The 19694-nt window shown below is 46.7% G+C and overlaps 1 protein-coding gene and 1 non-coding gene across 5 annotated transcripts in view; both read right to left on the bottom strand.

Moving 5' to 3' along the window:
* Positions 1-18042, bottom strand: part of ZNF862 (zinc finger protein 862) — a 33129-nt gene extending 15087 nt beyond the window's left edge. For 2 of the 4 annotated variants that reach the window (XM_070369112.1, XM_070369111.1), the window contains exons 1-5: positions 17797-18042; positions 11288-11399; positions 9481-9585; positions 7661-8358; positions 6057-6213 (exon numbers count right to left, since the gene is read on the bottom strand). In XM_070369112.1, the coding sequence (XP_070225213.1) occupies positions 6057-6213; positions 7661-8358; positions 9481-9585; positions 11288-11399; positions 17797-17820 (1096 nt within the window). In that variant the 5' untranslated portion in view covers positions 17821-18042. Of the gene's footprint in view, positions 1-6056; positions 6214-7660; positions 8359-9480; positions 9586-11287; positions 11400-17530 lie in introns of all 4 variants that reach the window. The other 2 variants (XM_070369113.1, XM_070369114.1) reach the window with 2 other exon arrangements.
* Positions 2195-2267, bottom strand: TRNAG-ACC (transfer RNA glycine (anticodon ACC)). Its single transcript has one exon. It is a non-coding gene; the product is annotated as a tRNA-Gly (tRNA).
* Positions 18043-19694: the final 1652 nt, after the last annotated feature.

The raw sequence follows: 19694 nt of genomic DNA, 5'->3' as shown, positions 1-19694 counted from the left end.
TTTAAATGTACCAGTCTCTCAAATCATCAGGAAACAAAAGGTACAGTTACCAACCACTGTTATGATAACACCAGCTTTTATAACTGCCCATGTATTTACCTTGATTGAGATCTTCATTTCTCCATAAGCTTTCAAGTTACTGTCTAGTGTCCTTTCCTTTCACCTTGCACACCTCCCTTGAGTGTTACTTGCAAGGAACAACTAGTGGTAAGGAGCGCCCTCAATTTTTGTTTAGCTTGACATCTCTTAATTCCACCCTGACCTTTGAAGGACAGTTTTGCCAGATATGGGACTCGGTTGACTTTTTTTTTTTCATTTAGCACTTTGAATATATCTGCCCACTGCCTTCTGGCCTCTGGAAGTTAAATCTGTTTATAATCTTATTGAGGTCCCTTGTATGAGATGATTCACTTCTCTCTTGCTGCTTTCAAGGTTCTCTTTGTTTTTGAAAGTTGGACTACAGTGTGTCTCAGTGTGGGTATGAGTTCATCTTACCTGAAGTCTACTGAGCTTCTTGGATATTTGTATTCATGAAGTGAAAGTGAAAGTGTAGGTCGCTCAGTCCTGTACAACTCTTTGCAGCCCCACAGACAGTAGCCCACTAGGCCCCTCTGTCCATGGGATTCTCCAGGCAAGGATACTGGAGTAGGTTGCCTTTCCCTCCTTCAGGGGATCTTCCTGACCCAAGGATCGAACCCAGGTCTCCCACCCTGCGGGCAGATTCCTTCCAGTGTGAGCCACCATGTCTCTGATCAAATCTGAGGAGATTTTAGTCATTCTTTCTTTCCTTTTCTCTCTCTCTTTTCCTTCTGGGACTCCAACAATGTGCATGTTGGTCCACTTGATGGTTTCCTACATGTCCCTTGGGCTCTGTTCATTTTTCTTTGACTTTTTTGTTTCAGGCGCTCCATAATTTCCATTGTCCTATCCTCAAGCTTGCCGATTCTTTATTTTCCCTGCTCAAATCTGTTTTTGTATTCCTCTAGTTAATTTTTCATTTCAGTTGTAGTTTTCAGCTCTCAATCTTCTTTTTGGATACTTCTTTGGTTTTCTCTCTATTGATATTTCCATTTTATTCATACATTTCTGTCTTGACTTTCTCCACATCTCCCTAAAGTTCTCTGAGCATGTTTAAGACAGTTGTTTTAAAGTATTTATTTAGTATACCTGCCATCAGGTCTTTTTCAGGGACAGTTTTTGTTTAATTTTTGCCTCTGAATGGGTCGTACTGTCCTATTTCTTTGTGTGCCTTGTGATTTTTTTGTTGAACACTGGACATTTGAATCTAATAATGTGGTAACTCTGGAAATCAAGATTCTCCCCTGTCCCCAAGGTTTGCTGTTTTTATTGATTTGGGTTACCATTATTATTATTTTTTAATTTTTTAATCATTATAGGCTATCTCTGTGCCAAATATCAGCCTGAGGTGTAAACTTAAAGTCCTCTCAGGTCTTTTCGAGTCCTTCCCTAGTCATGCAAATTCACTGTCTTAGTTTTCCTCCTATATGGTTTTGAATGTCCTAGTCTCTAATGTCTGGTTTCCAAAAAAGGAAAAAGAGAAAAAGAGGAGGGGGAAGAATCTGCAGCAATAGGGGAGGTATACAACACTGGCTGCTTACTTCTTGGTCTGCACCTCTGTGATGAGAAGCAGCAGTCAGTGATCAGAGCACTGACCCCTGACTGATATTTAGAGGACAGTGCCCTTTTGGCCCACCCCAATTCCTGCCAACTCTGTTCAACCTGCTCTAGTCATACAGTACAGCCGCTTGCACTGTGATAGGAGAGAGAGATGGGCAGCTGCTACTGTGCTAAGAGCTGAAATTGACAAAACTTAACCACAATTTACTTTCCAACTCTTCCCCTATAAGCTGAAAGCCTCTGACAGATTTCAGAGTTCCAAAATAGCTACACCAGACAGATTCTACCAGTGCAACTGTTGTCTAGGTAAGGAAACAGATTCTTGGTGCTCTTCCCAGAGTTCTCCTCCTAATCAGGCCAGTTTTGAAGAGTACAGTATTGGTCATTTTATTAATTAAAATTAGAAAACACAAATGTGACTAAAAAGTGATTGGAGGCCTATCTGTTACCTGAGTGTGACAAGTCATGGGCCCCACTCAAGGTTTCACCCTATAAAAAAGCCAAAATGGAGGCCACAATTTGCTTTTATTTTTGGCCTCAGCATGCGGGATCTTAGTTCCCTGACCAGGGATTGAACCTATGTCCCCTGCAGTGGTAGGGCAGAGTCTTAACCACTAGACCACCAGGGAAGTCCCAGGGGCCACCTTTTGAATAAACCCCTGGACCAAACACTCATAACCACATAACCAAATCTTAAACTGTCCTAATTTCCTCAAAATGCTGACTCTGGTTTTAAACAAGATTTAAGTTTCTTTCATGTCGGAGTGACTATACAGCTTCTGAGACAATTAGCTACACACAAGAAAAAGTAAACAGTGCTACTACCCTAGAGAGAATATAATCACAATAAAAAAAATACTCCTTAATTCACATTTTATAAACTGAGCATTACCTGCTGAGAGCCAAACTTTTAACCACTTTGGGTGTGAAGTCTCCCAGTTCATGAACAGTTTGTTTCTTCCTCAATAAAATATTCCTATCAGGAAAGCTCTCTTAATTTTCTTTTAACAATGCAAAGGGTAAAAAAGAAAATCCCCAAAGAGGTGACCCAAGCAAGTGGTGATGGAAAAGAATTGAAGCTGTTTTAGAAATGCATCCTGCTGAAGTTTGTGCTTTTAAAAACAATGTCTATATATGTGTGTTTCTTAGGCATAATGAAACCAGTTACTGGAAAAAACAGCTAAAAATTTTTGGTGAGGAGGACTCAGTGATAGAGATTGGTGGGACAGGAACTGTCACTTTTTTGTTATATGAGAATTATTTCAATTAAAAAAATATATAATTATTGGGCTTCCTTGGTGGTCCAGTGGTTAAGGATCCGCCTTGTAATACAGGGGACCCGGGTTCGATCCCTGGTCCAGGAAGATTCCACATGCTGAAGAGCAACTAAGTTGGTGAGCCACCACTACTGAGCCTGCGCGCCTAGAGGCTGTGCTCCACAATGAGAAGCCACCACAGTGCGAAGCCCGCCCACCACAACAAAGACCCAGCACAGCCAAAAAATCAAATAGATAAATAAAGGTCTTTAAAAAACATAATTATGAAGCAATATTTTTAAAGACTAACTGAAATCGTACATGAGACTGAATATCCCTGAAAATGTTTGCCTCAGTTACGCTCCCTTGAGGATCGGTCACCTCTGACTGCCTGCAGCAGTGGCCCCAGAAGTGCTGAACCCCAGGCACAGCTCTTTGAAACTATGGCTGAAATGGTGCTAAAAAACCTTTTCTTTTTGATCTCTTCAGAACAAGTGAAACAGAGGGAATTTGCAAACAGATTCTCCATGTCTTAATAATGGAAAAGTGACTGAAGAGATATAAATATATCACGTGCACACATGTGCATGTTGATACAAACACACACGAAGTCCAGAAAAATGGCCTGGCTTGCAAAGACAGATTCTGACCCTTTCAGGCTACTCTGACCCCAGGGTTGGCAGGCTGGCTCCCGCACCGGTTTAGAGACAGCCCCTCTGGCTCCTGGCACTGCTTCTTTCTCTCTAGCTCAGCAGGGCCCCACCGGGAGGCCAGATACGGCTCACCGTGTAGCAGCTAGCCTCCCAAACAACACATAAGCCACTCTAACTCCCACTCATGTCACTGAGGGCTCTCCCACTCAGTTTTCTTTCCACTTGGTGACCTGACTTCTTCTCCCAGCTGTGAGGTCCAGCTGTCACTGATGAGCTCACCTGTAGAAAAGGCACTGCACACCTGAAGTGAGTGACCTGCTACTCCACATACGATGACACCTTTACTAGTAAAAACAAGGGTTACCACATAGTGCCTGTATTGGCTTGTCTGTTTCTGTAATGACAACTATTAATTTCTTAACAGTGAAATGTAACTGAATTTTCTTTTTTTGGGGGTGGGGGGAACAAGAGATATCACCAAATATGGCCAAAGTTTGAAACCAGAATTTAAAATACTGAAATAAAAGAACAGCTGGAACTCTACATAGTGATAAACAGTTCTAAATGAGCAAGTCCACAAAAGTAAAGGTTGGCAGAGGAAAGCACTAAAATCAAAGCACAAACCTCTTCTTTTCTCCATAATCAAGTGACTGTCCTCTACAAGTTCAGTCCTATTGATAAGACAACTGGTGGGGCCATGGAGGCTGAACCTGACCTGGAAACTACCAGCTGAAAAGCTTTAGTCGACAACAGTTTAACTGCTGCACAACTGACAGATTAACATTAAATCTGACTGCATCAAATTGAGACTGTCTTTTTAAAAAACAGGTACCGTAATAATAAAATCTAAAAGAACAAATCTACTAGTTGTAAGTCCTAACAAGAAAAACTACAGAACTAGCTGGGTTTCCTCGAATGAAAAGAGCACAAGGAAATCGACAGCGCAAATGTGCTGCGATGCAGTCTGAGGCCCACCGGACCACAGAGACCCAGGACCCAAGCCAACCCCAGCCTCACCCCAGGGCAGTAGCCCCTTTCTGCACCTCAGTTCTCCCGGAGGAGAGGCCTACTTACTGAAGATTTCCCCACTTCCGAACATATAGAAGTTAAAAAGAAAAGGATAAAAAATGCTTAGATGACATGGTCCAGCTCAACAACCCAAGTCAGGCCCACGCCATGGGAAACACACTGCTGTACCACCGGTCACCCCCGTCTTCCCCATGACTTTCCGCAGGGGCCCAGAGGGCAGAGGGCACCACTGCTGCTCATTCCTTCACAGGAAAAACCAACTTCCTGTGAGATTGGTTTCTTACAAACCAGTCTCCCCCTCGCTCACTGGCTCTCTCAAACACTGTGGATGGTAGTAATGTTCTTTGAAGGTGTGCTTCAAAGGCCTTGGCCCAGGACACGAGTACAATACCTCTGTCCTCATGAAAGAAACAATTTTTCACATCCTTTCTCAACATTTGAGGAGCCATTTAAAACTGTGAACAATGATAAGAAGTTGTATATTGGTCAAGGATGTACAGAAAATACTCAGGTGCCCAGGAAAGGGCGCTGTGAGCCGGCAACGTGACACCAGGTAAGCCACAAATACTCGGATTCCTTATTCTGTAGAAGTCATGACCCAGGTCGCTGGTGGAATTCCTAAGTTAGGTACAGCAGCCTGTTCTGCAAGGCTTTTGTTACAATATAGGCTAGTAATAATAACAACAGCGTTTAAGATGAAGAGTTGTCTTTTTCGTGCCATGTGAAAATCTGGGCTGCCTGATGGATAAAGGAGGCAAAGAGAAGAACAAGGAGCAAATGCAAGAGAGGAGGCTGTTCCAGGAAGGTGGCAGCAGTGCGTGCGGATCATGCTCTGGGGCCTATAGCCCAGGGACACCCGGGCCGGCCCTGCCCACCCCGCTGGCCCCGGGATGAAGCAGCACTGGCCAAAGCAGAGGTAGGAATCCAGGAGTCCAGCCGGACACCCTTTCTCGCCTCCCTGCCTCCGCTCCCGCCGTCCCCAGCTCTGTCATGTCTGGAAGCCTGTCCTCCTTCTGCGCCTGGTTTTCAGCGCAATTAAAGCACTTCATTCTCTGTAAAGCCTGTCCTTACCCCTCCCTCGGATACCTGGCCACATTAAGCCACTGTCTCCAGCGGCCCTAGGGTGCTTCCTGAACCTCTTTTACAAAGCTTGTGTTATTTTCCAGTTTCTTATTAAAGTGCCTGTCTCTCCCACACTTGCTTGTCTCTTGGAAGCAGAGCCCTGACTCGTGCCTGTTCAGCCAGCACACTGTAGGCGCTCAGCAGGTGTTTGGTGGAAGATGGATGATGACGGGTGGATGAAGAGGAGAAAGAGCACAGCACCCCGAGGCAGGGAGAGTTCTGAGATGCAAAGATCTAATCGCTCTCTGCCTACATGCAGGGAGAGGGCAGAAAGGGGACGACAAGGACAAGTGGAGCCACCCTCGCGGGTCCCCATATCCAGTGATGGCACAGATAGAGAGGCTTCTCGGATCTTTACCCAGGGACGCCAACAGCTCATAGTTCATCTGCATCACGTCTCTGTACAGTTCCTTCTGCCACTTGTCTAGCGCGCCCCACTCCTCCCGGGTGAAATACACCGCCACATCCTCAAACACCACCGGGAGCTCCTCCAACAGCCCCTCCTCAGAAGGATCCTGCAACAAAGAGTAGCAGGTACTCAGTACTCCTCTCACATCAGACACCCAGCATGATGCTCCAGGGATCCTGCTCATGGCCTGTTTCTCCTGGGAAGCCTGCCAAGAGGCCCAGACGCTCTCTGAAGAATTCAGCTGTCCACCAAAGTCAAAAGAGCAAACGTGTGGCCCAGAGTCGGTAGGTAACAACTACACAAACTTCACCATGATCCTAGAAGAAAGGGAAGACCCTTCCTCTTCTCTCTGGGAAGGAAAGGACAGGGCACTGAGGAAGAGGGTCTCGAAGAGCCTCGTGGCTGCACCCGTCCTCGAGAGCACCTTCTACTTATCTACCATTGCAAAGGTGGCCGCTGCCTCTGAGCCACTGCTGAGTTTCCCCATCAGGATGGAAAGAGCAGTAAAACAACAAGTAAAGATGATCCTGTTCAGTGACTAGGTTAACACACACTTTACTGCTAAAGGAATTCAGGCTATAAAAGGTTAGACCTGTTTATCATCTTCTAATCCTAAACACTGAGGGAACATGAAGGGAAATGAGCTTTGTCCCTTTTCTGGATTCCATAAAAATCCGAACTTACTAACTTTACCTACAATGTTAGGAATAAGGAACGTCTGAGCTCTTCTCAACAGAATACTAGAAGGGGCTGCTCAAAATGACTTGTAGTAAAACCCCGCTTATATGGTGGGGGGGCGGAGTTGAGAAAGGGGGATGGATCTGGCTACTCAGAGACCTCAATTAACACAGCTTCCTTGCAGGGCAATTTTCCAAAGAATCAGAAACTAAACCTGTTGCATTTGATAAACAGGCCTGAGGTGAGAAGTGGAGTCTGGAGGTCTCATCAGTGCAGCAGGGCTGGGAGGAGAGCCCTGGGCTGGCGGCCAGGGGCTCAGCAGGAGGGCAGCACCACGAGCCCTTGTTCTCTGGCTACATCTTAGCTCTTGCCCAACAAGGTGAGTTTAACTACGCTTGCTCCACCCCCTTCTGTGCAGCATTAAAAACACATTACACAAAGTCTGAAGAAACATGAGTCCAAAGTTAAAGCTGAAACATATCTTTTACATTGATTATTTAAGAGCTCTGCAGCTGTTTTTATGGTTGTGGGTTATTTCTGGAGTTCTGTGGTCATTTTAGATTCTGGATAAAGATGGCTTTTCTGAATGTAGCTGTTCTCTTAATGTCAGAAGTTAGAGTATTTGGCCCCACTAATATGTTTTGTTATCTGCCAAAAGGAGATAATAGTAGTAGGGCTGTTGTGGTCAGTAAAGGAGCTAATACATGTAAAGCACTTAAAATAAGACCTGGCACAGCTGAAGCATGGCAGCTTATGGTAACGTGATAATGTTAGCAGCAGCTGTGGCTAATGGAATTGTTCCACCATCATCATGCAATATACATTGTTGTCAGCACGGAATCCTCCCCCTTGAGCCATCATTATAAACATATTACCTGGCCACAGGGTTCAGCAGAGTCATTACATAAAATGTTGTCATCTGAGGAACTGCGGATGTCATCAACGATTTCTGTTTGCCTGAAATCAGGGATGCGATCCAGGTACAATGCAGGAATTGCTCCATTCCCTCCAGGGTCCCCCAGGGCAGCTCTCGAGCTGGGCAGGAGCTGGGCTACATTATCACAGGCCCCCAGAGGCCCTGGGGGGTAAAATATGGGATAATCTGCAGGGAAGAAGGGCCCCTGGCTGGCCAGTACATCACCAGACACCTCCTGGGTGCTCTGGAAACGGGCTGCCCAGAGGGGGTCCCGTGCCGCCAAGGCCTTGACACAGAACACGTGGGCCTTGCTCTTGGCGTGGTATTTGAGAGTCTCCACCTTGAATGGTCCGGTATAACCTTCTATTAATCTTGACCGCTTGTCCCTGACAGATGGGTATTCCCGGCAAGCACAGCAAAAGAGAGCCGTCTGCTCCTCATTCATGACCAACCACGGGAACTGCGCAAACCACGACTTCTGGATGGATCGGGGTTTGGAGGGTTTGCTGCTTCTTCCTGCACAGTCTCCCTGGAGGCTGCCTCTCTCTGAGCTGAAATGGGACAGACAGGCTTCCTTCTGAGGAGGCAGGTAGAGTCCAGCTTCTCTGGATGAGCTCTGCATATCCATTTCCTCCACGAAGCCCATCTTGGTTTTTCCTATAGAGAAAAGAGACAGGTGGAATTTTCTCTGAAATCCTACAGGTTGAGTCACTGCAACTCAGAGGTGCTCAGATCCACGTTCTATGAAAGCTGGAACCATAGCCACAAAGTGACCCACTGTGTCCCTGTTCTCTTCTCTCCAGCTCCCAGCCCCCCAGGCTCACTTTGCCTAACCCCAAAGAAACAAATGGACTTTAAGAAAAAGTTCTTTTCCCTAATATAAAGGACAGATACACCTGGTCAAAAAGAGAGCTCCACAATTTGACCTGTGCAGCCTAAGACAGTGGCACAGCCTTCAGGAGAGCAGACTTATTTACTAGAGACTGAACACTGAACTCAGAGAATGTAGGGTTAAAGAGGTAATTGAAGCAAACACCACCACTCCACACTTAGCAGGAATCCCCCTCTTTGGTACCCTTGCCAGACAGGCATCTGCACTTGGCTCATGTATCTTCAGAGTGAGAGAACACCCCCCACCCCCCTACTGGGCAGACAATTTTGGCCCCCAGAGAGTTCTCCTTGAGCTGCATCCATCTTGGAGCACCTCCCCCCTGGGAGGGCTACTTCAGCCCTCTCTCACACCACATCCCTTCTGAGAGGCGAAAACTCCCAGGACCTCACTAAGATTTTTCTTCTTTAAGCTAAACCAGAAGTTTCTTTATTCACGCCTTAGTTGAAATGCAGCTTAGACACCTCTAACTGCTCTTATGCACCAACAAGTTCAGATGCCCAGTAGGCAAGGACTTGACAGTATTTGCTCCAGGCCACTGGACCACGAAATGGTCCATTACCAATCCCGGAAGCACAAATCTACTAATAGACTCAATAGGTCCAAAGTTAAGAGCCAAACACAAACCAAAACAAGTCAGTGTCTGTGAAGTCTAGGGCTCTGTGTGGTCCATCTGAGACAGGCTACAAGGGAGAGCAATCTTCCCTGATGCCATTCCTGGAGGAAGTAGCTCCACCTCCCTTTTCTCCGGTAGGAGGGGACGGTAGCAGCGTTCGTGTATAACTGGTGCACAGGGAGAAGCAGAGGACGAGGCCAGAGGCCTGGGGCCCAGCTTCCTGCTCCCTCCCTCCAGCAAAGCACCCCTCCTCCCGGGGCAGGTCTAGGCTCACCTGGGTTGGGGCTCAAGTGACTCCTCTGACCTTGGACACTGGCGAGCCATGGTTCTGGCCCTTGCTCAAATTTATAGAACAGCTCCGGGCTGGCAATAGTTGATCCTGAGTCAGGAACAGAGAAAAGCACTATGACGTTGAATCCAGGTCACACAGGTTAAAAAGGTTATGAAAACTATTGGTTCAGAACAGAAGCTCAAACTCAAATGCTGGGGGGACCAGACAATAATCTGAGGAAACCAAGTGCGGGGGTGGGGGAAGGAGGGGGAAGCAGGGGAGGCTGTGGATCTGAGCCCAGGTAGCGGCAGCTGCTCAAATTCAGGAGAGGCCATCAATTAAATGCAGGGTCAGCGGCCTCGGGACCTCGGAAGAAGCTCCGAAGGGCGGCCGCGATGCCCAGCCCCCAGCAGGTCAGTCAGCTGCTGGATCTATGCCTTTGGTGCTTCATGTAAAAAAATAAATAAATAAATAAATGCAGGGTCAGCACGACCAGACCATCCCAGTTTTCAAGAGAAGCCAGAAATCTTATTTCTATGTGTTCCCCTCCATGGCTATATACTGACAACTAATTTAAGTATTTTTTTTAATATATAATTTTACTGATTTATTTTTGGCTGTGCTAGGTTTTCTTTGCTGCATGGGCTTCCTTTTTAGTTGCAGAAAGCAGGGGCTACTGTTGAGTTAATGGTGTGTAGGCTTCTCGTAGCAGGGGCCTCTCTTGCAGAGCACAGGCTCTTGGGTGGGTGGGCTTTGGTAGTTGCTGTTTCTTAGCTCTAGAGCGCAGACTGAATACTTGTGGTGCATGGGCTTAGTTGCTCTGAGGTATGTGGGATCTTCCTGGATCAGTGATCAAATCTGTGCCCCCTGCATTGGCAGGCAATTTCTTTACCACTGAGCCCCCAGGAAAGCCCCTTATTTAAGCATTTTAAAGAAGTCAAACAAAAAAAAAAAAAGAGAAAAAAGGTGTAAGCCAAATCTGGCCCAGTGCTACTTTGCAACTTCTCGTTTAAAAGAATCATCAGTTTTTAAACTTTTTAGTAGACACAAAGAACGCAACCCCTCCATCCAAAGAGAGCTGAGACTGTTGGCCCCATAAACCTTAGACAAGGGCCAAGATGAAAAGAAGTAAGGAAATGCATGGTGATGATCATCAAATTGAAATCAGAAGAATATATATGCACATAGACACAATGAACTACAATCACCTCTGTCCATGGTACTGGAAGTCTATCCACAGACGAGAGAAAGGACATTCAGAAAATAAAAAAGATGAAAACTATCTACTTGGGCACAAATTTTTAAGTTGTTTCATTTCATTAAACCACTACAACAAGCCTGTGAAAAAGGAAAGCTTGTGAAGAAAGACACCAAGTCTCAAAAAGGCTAATGGGCTTGGCCAGGCCTTGTGGCAGAGCCGGCACTGAGACCAGATTTCCACGCTGCAGATCTGAGGCTTCTTCCACCGCTGCCCACCACCTCCAGTGTCCTCTGGGCACTGAAACAAAACCCACCTTCCAGCAGCACAGTCCACAGGTGGGGCTCCCCCTGCCCCCGGTGCCCTGGGATATGCCGAGGCATCCAGGTCTAGCCCTGGCACACCAAATTTCCCCACTTCTCTTGGCCAGTTTAAGTGGAAAAGAGAAAGCATGATGTGTGAATCCACAGGCAGTTAAGACAGATAGAGGACTGAGTGGATAAACAGCGTCAAGATGCTGGGGGGATAAATGGTCAGATTCCAGACAATTCGCAAGCATGTCACAGTCAGACATGGTTGGGAATGCTGTGGGGAAGTGAACAGGAGCCATACCCAGGGGTGCCACCAGCTTGTCAGAACCACAGATGTCCTTCTGCTGCTGACTCAGCAGCACCCACTCCTCCTGAAGCAAGTACACCGTGATGTCGTCAAACATCACAGGAGCCTGGAAGGGAAAATGACACCAGGTAAGCACCAAGTTCCTCCTTAGTCTTCCACGGCTGTGTTCACAATCACCTGAGGGCACCCTGGGAACAGAGGTGGGATCTACTGGGATCTACTCTGGAAACAGATCAGACTGGAGGAGGGGGCACCGTCAGTCTACACACAGGAGTGCACCTCATCGCTCTCCCCCACTGAGTGCAAGTCACAGAGGGAACGAGACCCCCTTCTTCTAGGGAGGGCCACACCCTGAAACCAAAGTGCTGTAACGGCTGACTCTGGACTCTCACAATCCTCTCCCTGCACGCTCCTCGCCTGCTGTCCCACAGGACCCATTACTTCTCAGCCAGTGCATCAGAAACAACCAACAGTGCTTCTTTTTGCAAAATCTTGAACGTGGTAAATATTCACTTAGGAAGATGTATCCAATTTCTAGAAATAGTCAAATGTCACTGAGAACTATGACTGTGAATGTGTCAATGATCAAGATGGGCAAGGCTTTAAGACTGAGAACTACATTCCATGGGGCTTGTAAAGGAGCGCAGTTCCACCAGAAAGGGGCAAGGAAATTCAGAAAATGTTTCAAGTTCTGGATTAAGATGGCAAGTTCAACAAGTACACTGAATTTTGCTTCCTCCTGTGAATTTAAAAGACACCCTTCTCCCATGAAAAAACCCCAAACGATACACCACTAGGATGGACAACACAACAAGGGGACAATAGCAATATAATTGTGCTAACTGAAAAGCAGATGAAAAAGTAATAACTGAGCAGATCCAAGAAAACTGAATTCTCACCCAACAGCAGACAAACAACCCAAGTTACACCAGTAAATCAGAGGATTTACTGAGTCTCTCTAGAGAGAGACTCAGGCCCTGGCCGCCCGAGGAACCATTGGCCTGGGAGTGAAGGCAGCAAGGCTAAAATAACAAGAGTTGGGGGAAAACTGTTTGCCAACAAATGCCAGACCCCTTACACAGGCTCCAAGATTGCAAGAGCCTCCTTCCCACATGATCAGAGCTTCAAGTTAGAATTCTGGTTTTCCATTGTTTAGAGTCAGCAAACAACTGGACTACCAAGACATAGCAAAAGGCTCTTTTACACCTAACAGAGTCCAAAACAGATGGGGGTGTAGGGGTAAGGGCAGGGGGAGAAGGATCTGAGGAAATGGATGTGAGGCAGGGAGGAAAACAGTCTGTAAAAAACAAAAGTATCAATAGCCCCAGAGAAGTAAGATATTGCAGCCATGAACCAAGTGGTTATAAAAGAAATAATCAGAAAACACTCAGAATCTGTTGCTGGTTATCCTTTTAAATTTTGTACCACCAACATTTATCAGCTACTCAAAGAAATAATATTAATAAATAAAATTCTCAACAACAAAAAACCCTCCCCCAAAGAAAAACATTTTGGGAAATCACATCCTTGGGGTATCGGCCGTTTCAAAGTGACAACACTGAAGGGACTATTTGGTAAGTCCAAATAGTCCAATGGCTATTTCCATTTATAGCAAGTTATAGTACATTTTTTAAAATTTGCCTATAACTTTATATTCCAATTTTAAGTACATGAAATATCTAACTTCAGCAAAGAAGCTTCTTGAGAAAAACAGTATACATAATTCTTATAAGTCACTATTGATTTGTATATTTAAAAATAATTTGAGCATTTTTCTTGTAAATCAATATTTACTGCAGAAAATTTAGACAGAAAGCCAAAAAACAAAAACAAAAAATGCTTTAAGATCATCCACAATCTCCCCAATGAAAAAGAATTAGTATTTACATTTGATATGCAACTTGCAAGTCTTTTGTCTATGAATATGTATGAACAGTTTTTAAAGTAACAATAGAATTGTACTGCCAATGTGTATGTTTTAAATAACTATTCATTCTCAGAGTGTCTTCCAAAGCAAAATATGATTATAATTCCAAAAAACTGCTGCAAGCACACTGCAGGATGGACTCCACTAAAAGCAGGCAATCAGACAGGAAACAGGTACACACAGGATATGGCCTAAGGAGAGCCAATGCGGGAAAGGGGGTAGAAAACCCTCAAGATTATAACGAAGGAAAATCCCAGGACTACTGCACACCAAGGCGACAGGGCAAGCTGTTCCGACCAGGACAGGTCAGTGTGTGACCAAGGGCAAGCAGGGCTCCCTGTTCATTCCACGCACCCTGCCTTCCTGAGGGAACAGGTGGGCATAATGAAAGCCACCGGACCCATCACTCTATGAGTGCCACAAGGACGGAGAACACGGCCAGGGCTGAATGTTTAGATACTAAAGAAGTATCTTCCCACAAGAGCCTTGTGATGACTGCAATGTAAAACACACACCTACACACAGACACACACACACAAATCTGCTTGAACAGGAGGACTTTCTTACCTACACAGACAGCAAGGAATATCCCTGGATGTTCTATTTTAGTGATTCCTACTGTCTATAGGTAGAGCTGAGTTCTGAGCCCAGCACCAAGTTCCCTGGATCTGAGCCTGACTCCCCTTCCTCAGCTCTAGACATTGCCCCACCTGGAACCTCTACTGCAGTCAGGTCAGGTAAATATAATTGTAATCACAACCCTATATTACTCCTTTCTTCCCTCCACACACCCAGTCTTCAGATTCCCCGATTCTGCCCACTTCCACCAACCACTTAAGTTCCTACTCACAGTCCATCTCTTTCTCAAGGGATTTCCTGTCCACCGAGCAAAGCACTTCTGCTTCCCCTGAGCAGGAAGCCCTTATGATGCCTGGTGCTCGGAAGCTTACACTGATTATCTTATTTTATAACCACCTTCACCATCACCACCCTTCCTCCCATCACCACCACAGGATTTCATAGGCATTAATTCATTTGTTCACTGAATACACATTTTATTTGTTTCTGTGTGTGCCTGGAGATCCTAATATATAAAAGACACAATATTCATCAAGGAGAATAAAACCCCTTGGGAGGTGACAGACAACTATGATATAAGTGCAACAACAAAACTGGGTCCAGAGAGCAAATGAGAAGGGAATAATCACTTCTAGGGGAAGGGGAGGAGGTTTGCTAGAGGTCGGTGACCAGGAACCAGAGATGTTGTTGAGGCAATAAACAAATATACAATAAATACCCCTATCTGGCAGCACCAACAAATCTCCCAGCAGACACAGAACACGGTGTTCGTCACAGCACCCACACCTATAGCAGAAAGGCCTCTGCAGACATGCCATCTTGAGTCATTTGAATGTTCAAAAAATACTGAGAACCTATTACATGCCATATATTGCTCCACTATTCTAGCTGGGGTATAGCATACAGTGAGTCAGCAAACATGTGAGTAAATAAATAAATGTGAGAATTTTATACTGTAATAAGGGCTGGGAAGAAAATGAAACAGGATAATGGTATAGAGTGACAGGGAAGTCTTTGACCTCTATCCATTCTTCTGCCAGTGACAAGCAAGACACCCCACACCCAATCCTATAGGCCAAGACTGCCTTTACTTAATAAATATCACAAAATAGCATCAAAGGAAGATTCTAATAATAGATCAATAATACCTCACATGGACCCCCCAGTCTTCCAGCTTTGAGCCAAAAGAGTGATATAAAGAATGGAACTTTCCCTGGCACCTCAGACAGTAAAAAATCTGCCTGCAGCGCAGGAGAACTCAGTTCAATCCCTGGATTGGGAAGATCCCCTGGAGAAGGGAAGGGCTATCCATTCCCGTACTCTTTCCTGGAGAATGCCATGGACAGAGGAGACTAGGAGGCTTCAGTCCATGTGGCTGCAAAGAGTCGAATACAACTGAGTGACTAATACTTTCACTTTTAGAATAGCACAGCTATTCTACCCAGGCCTTAGTTACCATCAGTCATCTGCATATCATCTTACATGTCTAGTTTGTTCTGTAATCACTTTATCTTTGAATAACATTCTCATTCCCCAAGCTAAAAAAATGCATACACCTGGAAAGGGTGTCCTTTTGATATCCTGCAATCAAGATTAGAATCAAGAATGAAATTCCCAGTCCCCAAGGTTTTCAATTAGTGATTGGGCCTGAAAAGGATTTCCCTCATAGCTCAGTTGGTAAAGAATCTGCCTGCAATGCAGGAGACCCCAGTTTGATTCCTTGGTCAGGAAGATCCCCTGGAGAAGGGATAGGCTACCCAGTATTCTGGCCTGGAAAATTCCATGGAAGACCATAGGGATGCAAAAAGTCGGACATGACTGAGTGACTTTCACTTTCCTGAAAAGGACATAAAATTTCTCTTCCACTTCCCAAAATATTTGTAGTTCTCTCTTTTCAAACTAAAGACTAAGAAAGTCTACAAATGGACAGAATCGCTTGAAATCAACCTCAAATCACTAATTCCAATTTGCAATGCCAATTGTTTATAGCCCTTCTTCCCCACTACATTTTGCTTCCCCTGTCCAAAATCAGGTTCAGTTTAAAATAAACCTCGGATATTACCTGAGGGCAAGGGCCATTTCCTTTACTTTTTTTGTATCCCCTAAAGCAGGAGTTGGGGCTTCCCAACTCCTGAGTGAGTGAGTTGGGGCTTCCCCCTTCCTGAGTGAAGTCGCTCAGTCGTGTCCAACTCTTTGTGACCCTATGGACTGTAGCCTGCCAGGTTCCTCCATCCACGGGGTTTTTCCAGGCAAGAATACTGGAGTGGGTTGCCATTTCCTTCTCCAGGGTATCTTCCCAACCCAGGGATCGAACCTGGGTTTCCTGCACTGCAGGCATACTCTTTACCGTCTGAGCCACCAGGAAAGCCCTCCCAGTTGGTGCTAGTGGTAAAGAATCCACCTGCCAATGCAGGAGCCATAAGAGACAATGGTCAGATCCCTGGGTTGGGAAGATCCCCTGGAGGAGGGCATGGCAACCCACTCCAGTGTTGTTGCCTGGAGAATCCCATGGACAGAGGAGCCTGGCAGGCTACAGTCCTTAGGGTTGCAAAGAGTTGGACACAACTAAAGTGACTTAGCATGGCACAGCACAGCAAAGCAGGGGTCCCCCAACATTCAGGATCTAATGCCGAATGATCTGAGGTGGAGCTGATGTAAGAATAAGAAGAAGTACACAATAAATACAATGTGCTTGAATAATCCTGAAACCATCTCCCACAACTGTCACCACCCTCCCCCCAACATTATTCCCCTCTGGTCCGTGGAAAAACTGTCCTTCAGATAGCCAGTCCCTGGCACCAACAACGCTGCGGACCGCTGCCCTAAAGTGCTAAGTATGAGGCTAGCAGGCAGGGCATCTTCAATCTTCCTCTGGTTAGGTTGTTGGACTGTTTATAGGTTGTTACATCTGGAAAATGCACTGTGGAGAGGGCTGAGTGAGGAAAAGATGCTTAAGCAAGGAGTAACTTCTTTTGTAATTCAAAATCTTTCCCAGTCTTCCCAGGAATAAGTACAGCATCAAAATACCCTCCTGATTCTTTCTCTCTTTTGTCTGTGGGGCCACCCTGCCGCGCTTGTCCATGTTACTGAGGTGAAAACTGCAGGAGAGTTCCTGGAGGAAAGTGGTCATTTCATATTTATCCTGTACTTCCAGATTCTCCATCAACTTAAATCCCTGACCACAAAGGCTTATTAAACGAGCAATTTTTTAAAAAGAGACTCAATCCGCATTCGAAAATGTTTGCTGAAGACATTCCTCTTTGGCCAGAGAAGAAACAACCCTCAAGAACTAGCATCAAAGAATATCCAGAAAGATCTTAGTCCCCAAAGTCTGCCATGGTCTCCAAGTCAAAAGCATGCGACCACGCTGGTCTTTGCTGACAGACTCTGAGCTCTTAGCAATCCTGCCAAACCCACTTAACTCTGTCTTTAAGCACTCTTCCCCACCTTTTCTTACAACTCAGCTTCTTGCCCAAAGCCTGAAGAAAAATTTACGGGAATATGCTTCTCAGAAATATTCAGATACTCCACGAAGTAGAAATTGGCAAGAAATACTCCAGATGCCAAGTCTTTTGCTTCTCAGCCCTTTCTTGGGAAGAGACATCTAGGCAGGGCCAAGCCCTCACCCTGCCCTCCCCTGGCTCCCAGCACTGGTGTCTTATCCAGCCTTAAAGCCTTAAAACACCACAGGCCTCTAAACGCCAACGTTGGGAAAAACGGGAAGCCCTTACGCATTACTCCACTACGCGGGTCACCCACACAGCACCAACGGGGCGACCACTCGGCAGAGCGCGGTTGAGCCAGCCGCGGAGGGAGGGAGCGGAAGGCTGCGCGGGACTCGCCGGGAGAGCGAACGAAGAGGCGGGCGAGCGGGCGAGTCCTTCCCTGCAAGGGGGGCTCATCTGCGCGGACTCCTCCTGTAGCGCCCGCCTCGCCGGAGCCCAGACCTGGGACCGACGGGAGGGGAGTGACGGCCCCGGGGCCCGTCCAGGCCTACCTTCCCCGACTCCCTGGGCTCCATGGCCCCGCTTTCGGTGGCCCGTGCCACCCCCGCCACTGCCGTCAGGCCGCCCCCTCCCCCCGCGGCCTGGCCTGAGGAGGCCGCAGCCGCCGCCGCGACCACCTGAGAGAACCCGGATTCCCTGAGGGGAGGGTGCCCGAGAGGGAGGGAGCGCGGCCCGGAATCGGCAGTGCCTCCTCAGAGGGGGCGGTGGCGCTCGCGGCTCCCGGAGAGGCGCGCGGCCGGTACTCGCGTCGCACCGGGCGAACCACTTTACGGCACCCCCCAGCCCGGGGCATCATGGGAAGCGCAGTCCAGGCTCAGTAAGCGGCTCCGAGAGCCGCTTGTTGGCTTGGGGAATACAGGGTCTCGGTTGGACAGAGCGGTTCGTTCTCTACCCTCTCCACTCTCCAGGGCCCAACAGTAAGGGCAGAGTGCTCTGATTGGGCTATAAGATTGCTTGTTCTTGCGTCTGTTCCTTCCCATTTTTGCCAGTAACTGCAGTTGCATAGGATTCTCCTGTCGGGGTGGTCTGAGGAACATGAAGGGACAGAGGGTAAATACAGAATCACTGGGCATTGGAGCAGAAGTGTCCAGCCTGGCTTCCTCCCTCTCCACCCCATCCTGGAAGCAGAGCTGGAGACCAAGGTTTGGTCCTGGAAAGTGACCCAAGAGAGCAGACCTTGGGACTTGGGAGGGTTAAACAGGGAAGAGGAAAAATTGATGGATGGATGCGTTTTCGAGGTCACTGCTGTAGGTATCGGGAGCTTCATTCCACTTCTAAGAATTATACAGAATGCCCCTCCCCATAATAGTCCATTGAACAATGGGAGGAGGAGAGCTCAGCATTCATCCATTGCTCCCATCCCCAGAAGTTGAGAGTTGCCCAACGAGACGGTAACTGCACTCGGTCCTCACACTTGTACTTCTAGCTGTGCTTGTATGGAGGCCAGGTGGACACTCTGTGGTCAGAAAGCCCTGGGGCAGAAAGCAAAAGAAGCTTGAAAAGAAGCTGCTGCTGCTAAGTCGCTTCAGTGGTGTCAGACTCTGTGCGACCCCATAGACGGCAGCCCACCAGGCTCCCCCGTCCCTAGGATTCTCCAGGCAAGAACACGAGTGGGCTGCCATTTCCTTCTCTAATGCATGAAAGTGAAAAGTGAAAGTGAAGTCACTCAGTCATGTCCAACTCTTAGCGACCCCATGGACTGCAGCCTAGCGGCTCCTCCGTCCATGGGATTTTCTAGGCAAAAGTACTGGAGTAGGGTGCCATTGCCTTCTCCGTGAAAAGAATCTATATAATGGCAAATCAGCACATGAACAAGAATGCTCAGCATCATTGGTCATTTGTTGTGGAGTCACTAAATCATGTCCGGCTCTCTGCGACGCCATGGACTGCAGCATACCAGGTTTCCCTGTCCTTAAGTATCTCCCAGAGTTTGCTCAGATTCATGGACATTGAGTCAGTCATGTTATCTAGCCATTTCATTAGTCATTAAGGAAATACAAATTAAAATTGCAATGGGACACAACTTCATACCCACCGAATGGGTAATAAAAAAAAAATAAGAAAGATAACAGCAAGTGTTGGAGAGGATGTAGAGAAATGAGCCCTGGTACATTTTGAGGCAGAAGTGGGGATGGCATAGGGGCAGGGGAGGGAGATGTAAAATGGTGCAACCACTTTGGGAAACGGTTTGAAAGTTTCTTAAGAGGTTAAACTTACCATATGACCTAGCAATTCCCACTGCTAGGTATATACCCAAGAGAAATGAAAACATGACCACACAAAGACTTGTATAGGAATGTTTATAGCAGCTTTAAATGTTTATAGCATGAGTTTGAGCAAGCTCCAGGAGTTGGTGATGGACAGGGAAGCCTGGTATGCTATAGTCCAT

Source organism: Bos mutus, chromosome 4 (genome assembly GCF_027580195.1).
Source record: "Bos mutus isolate GX-2022 chromosome 4, NWIPB_WYAK_1.1, whole genome shotgun sequence".
NCBI lineage: Eukaryota > Metazoa > Chordata > Mammalia > Artiodactyla > Bovidae > Bos > Bos mutus.
This window is presented reverse-complemented; position numbering and strand designations above follow the sequence as displayed.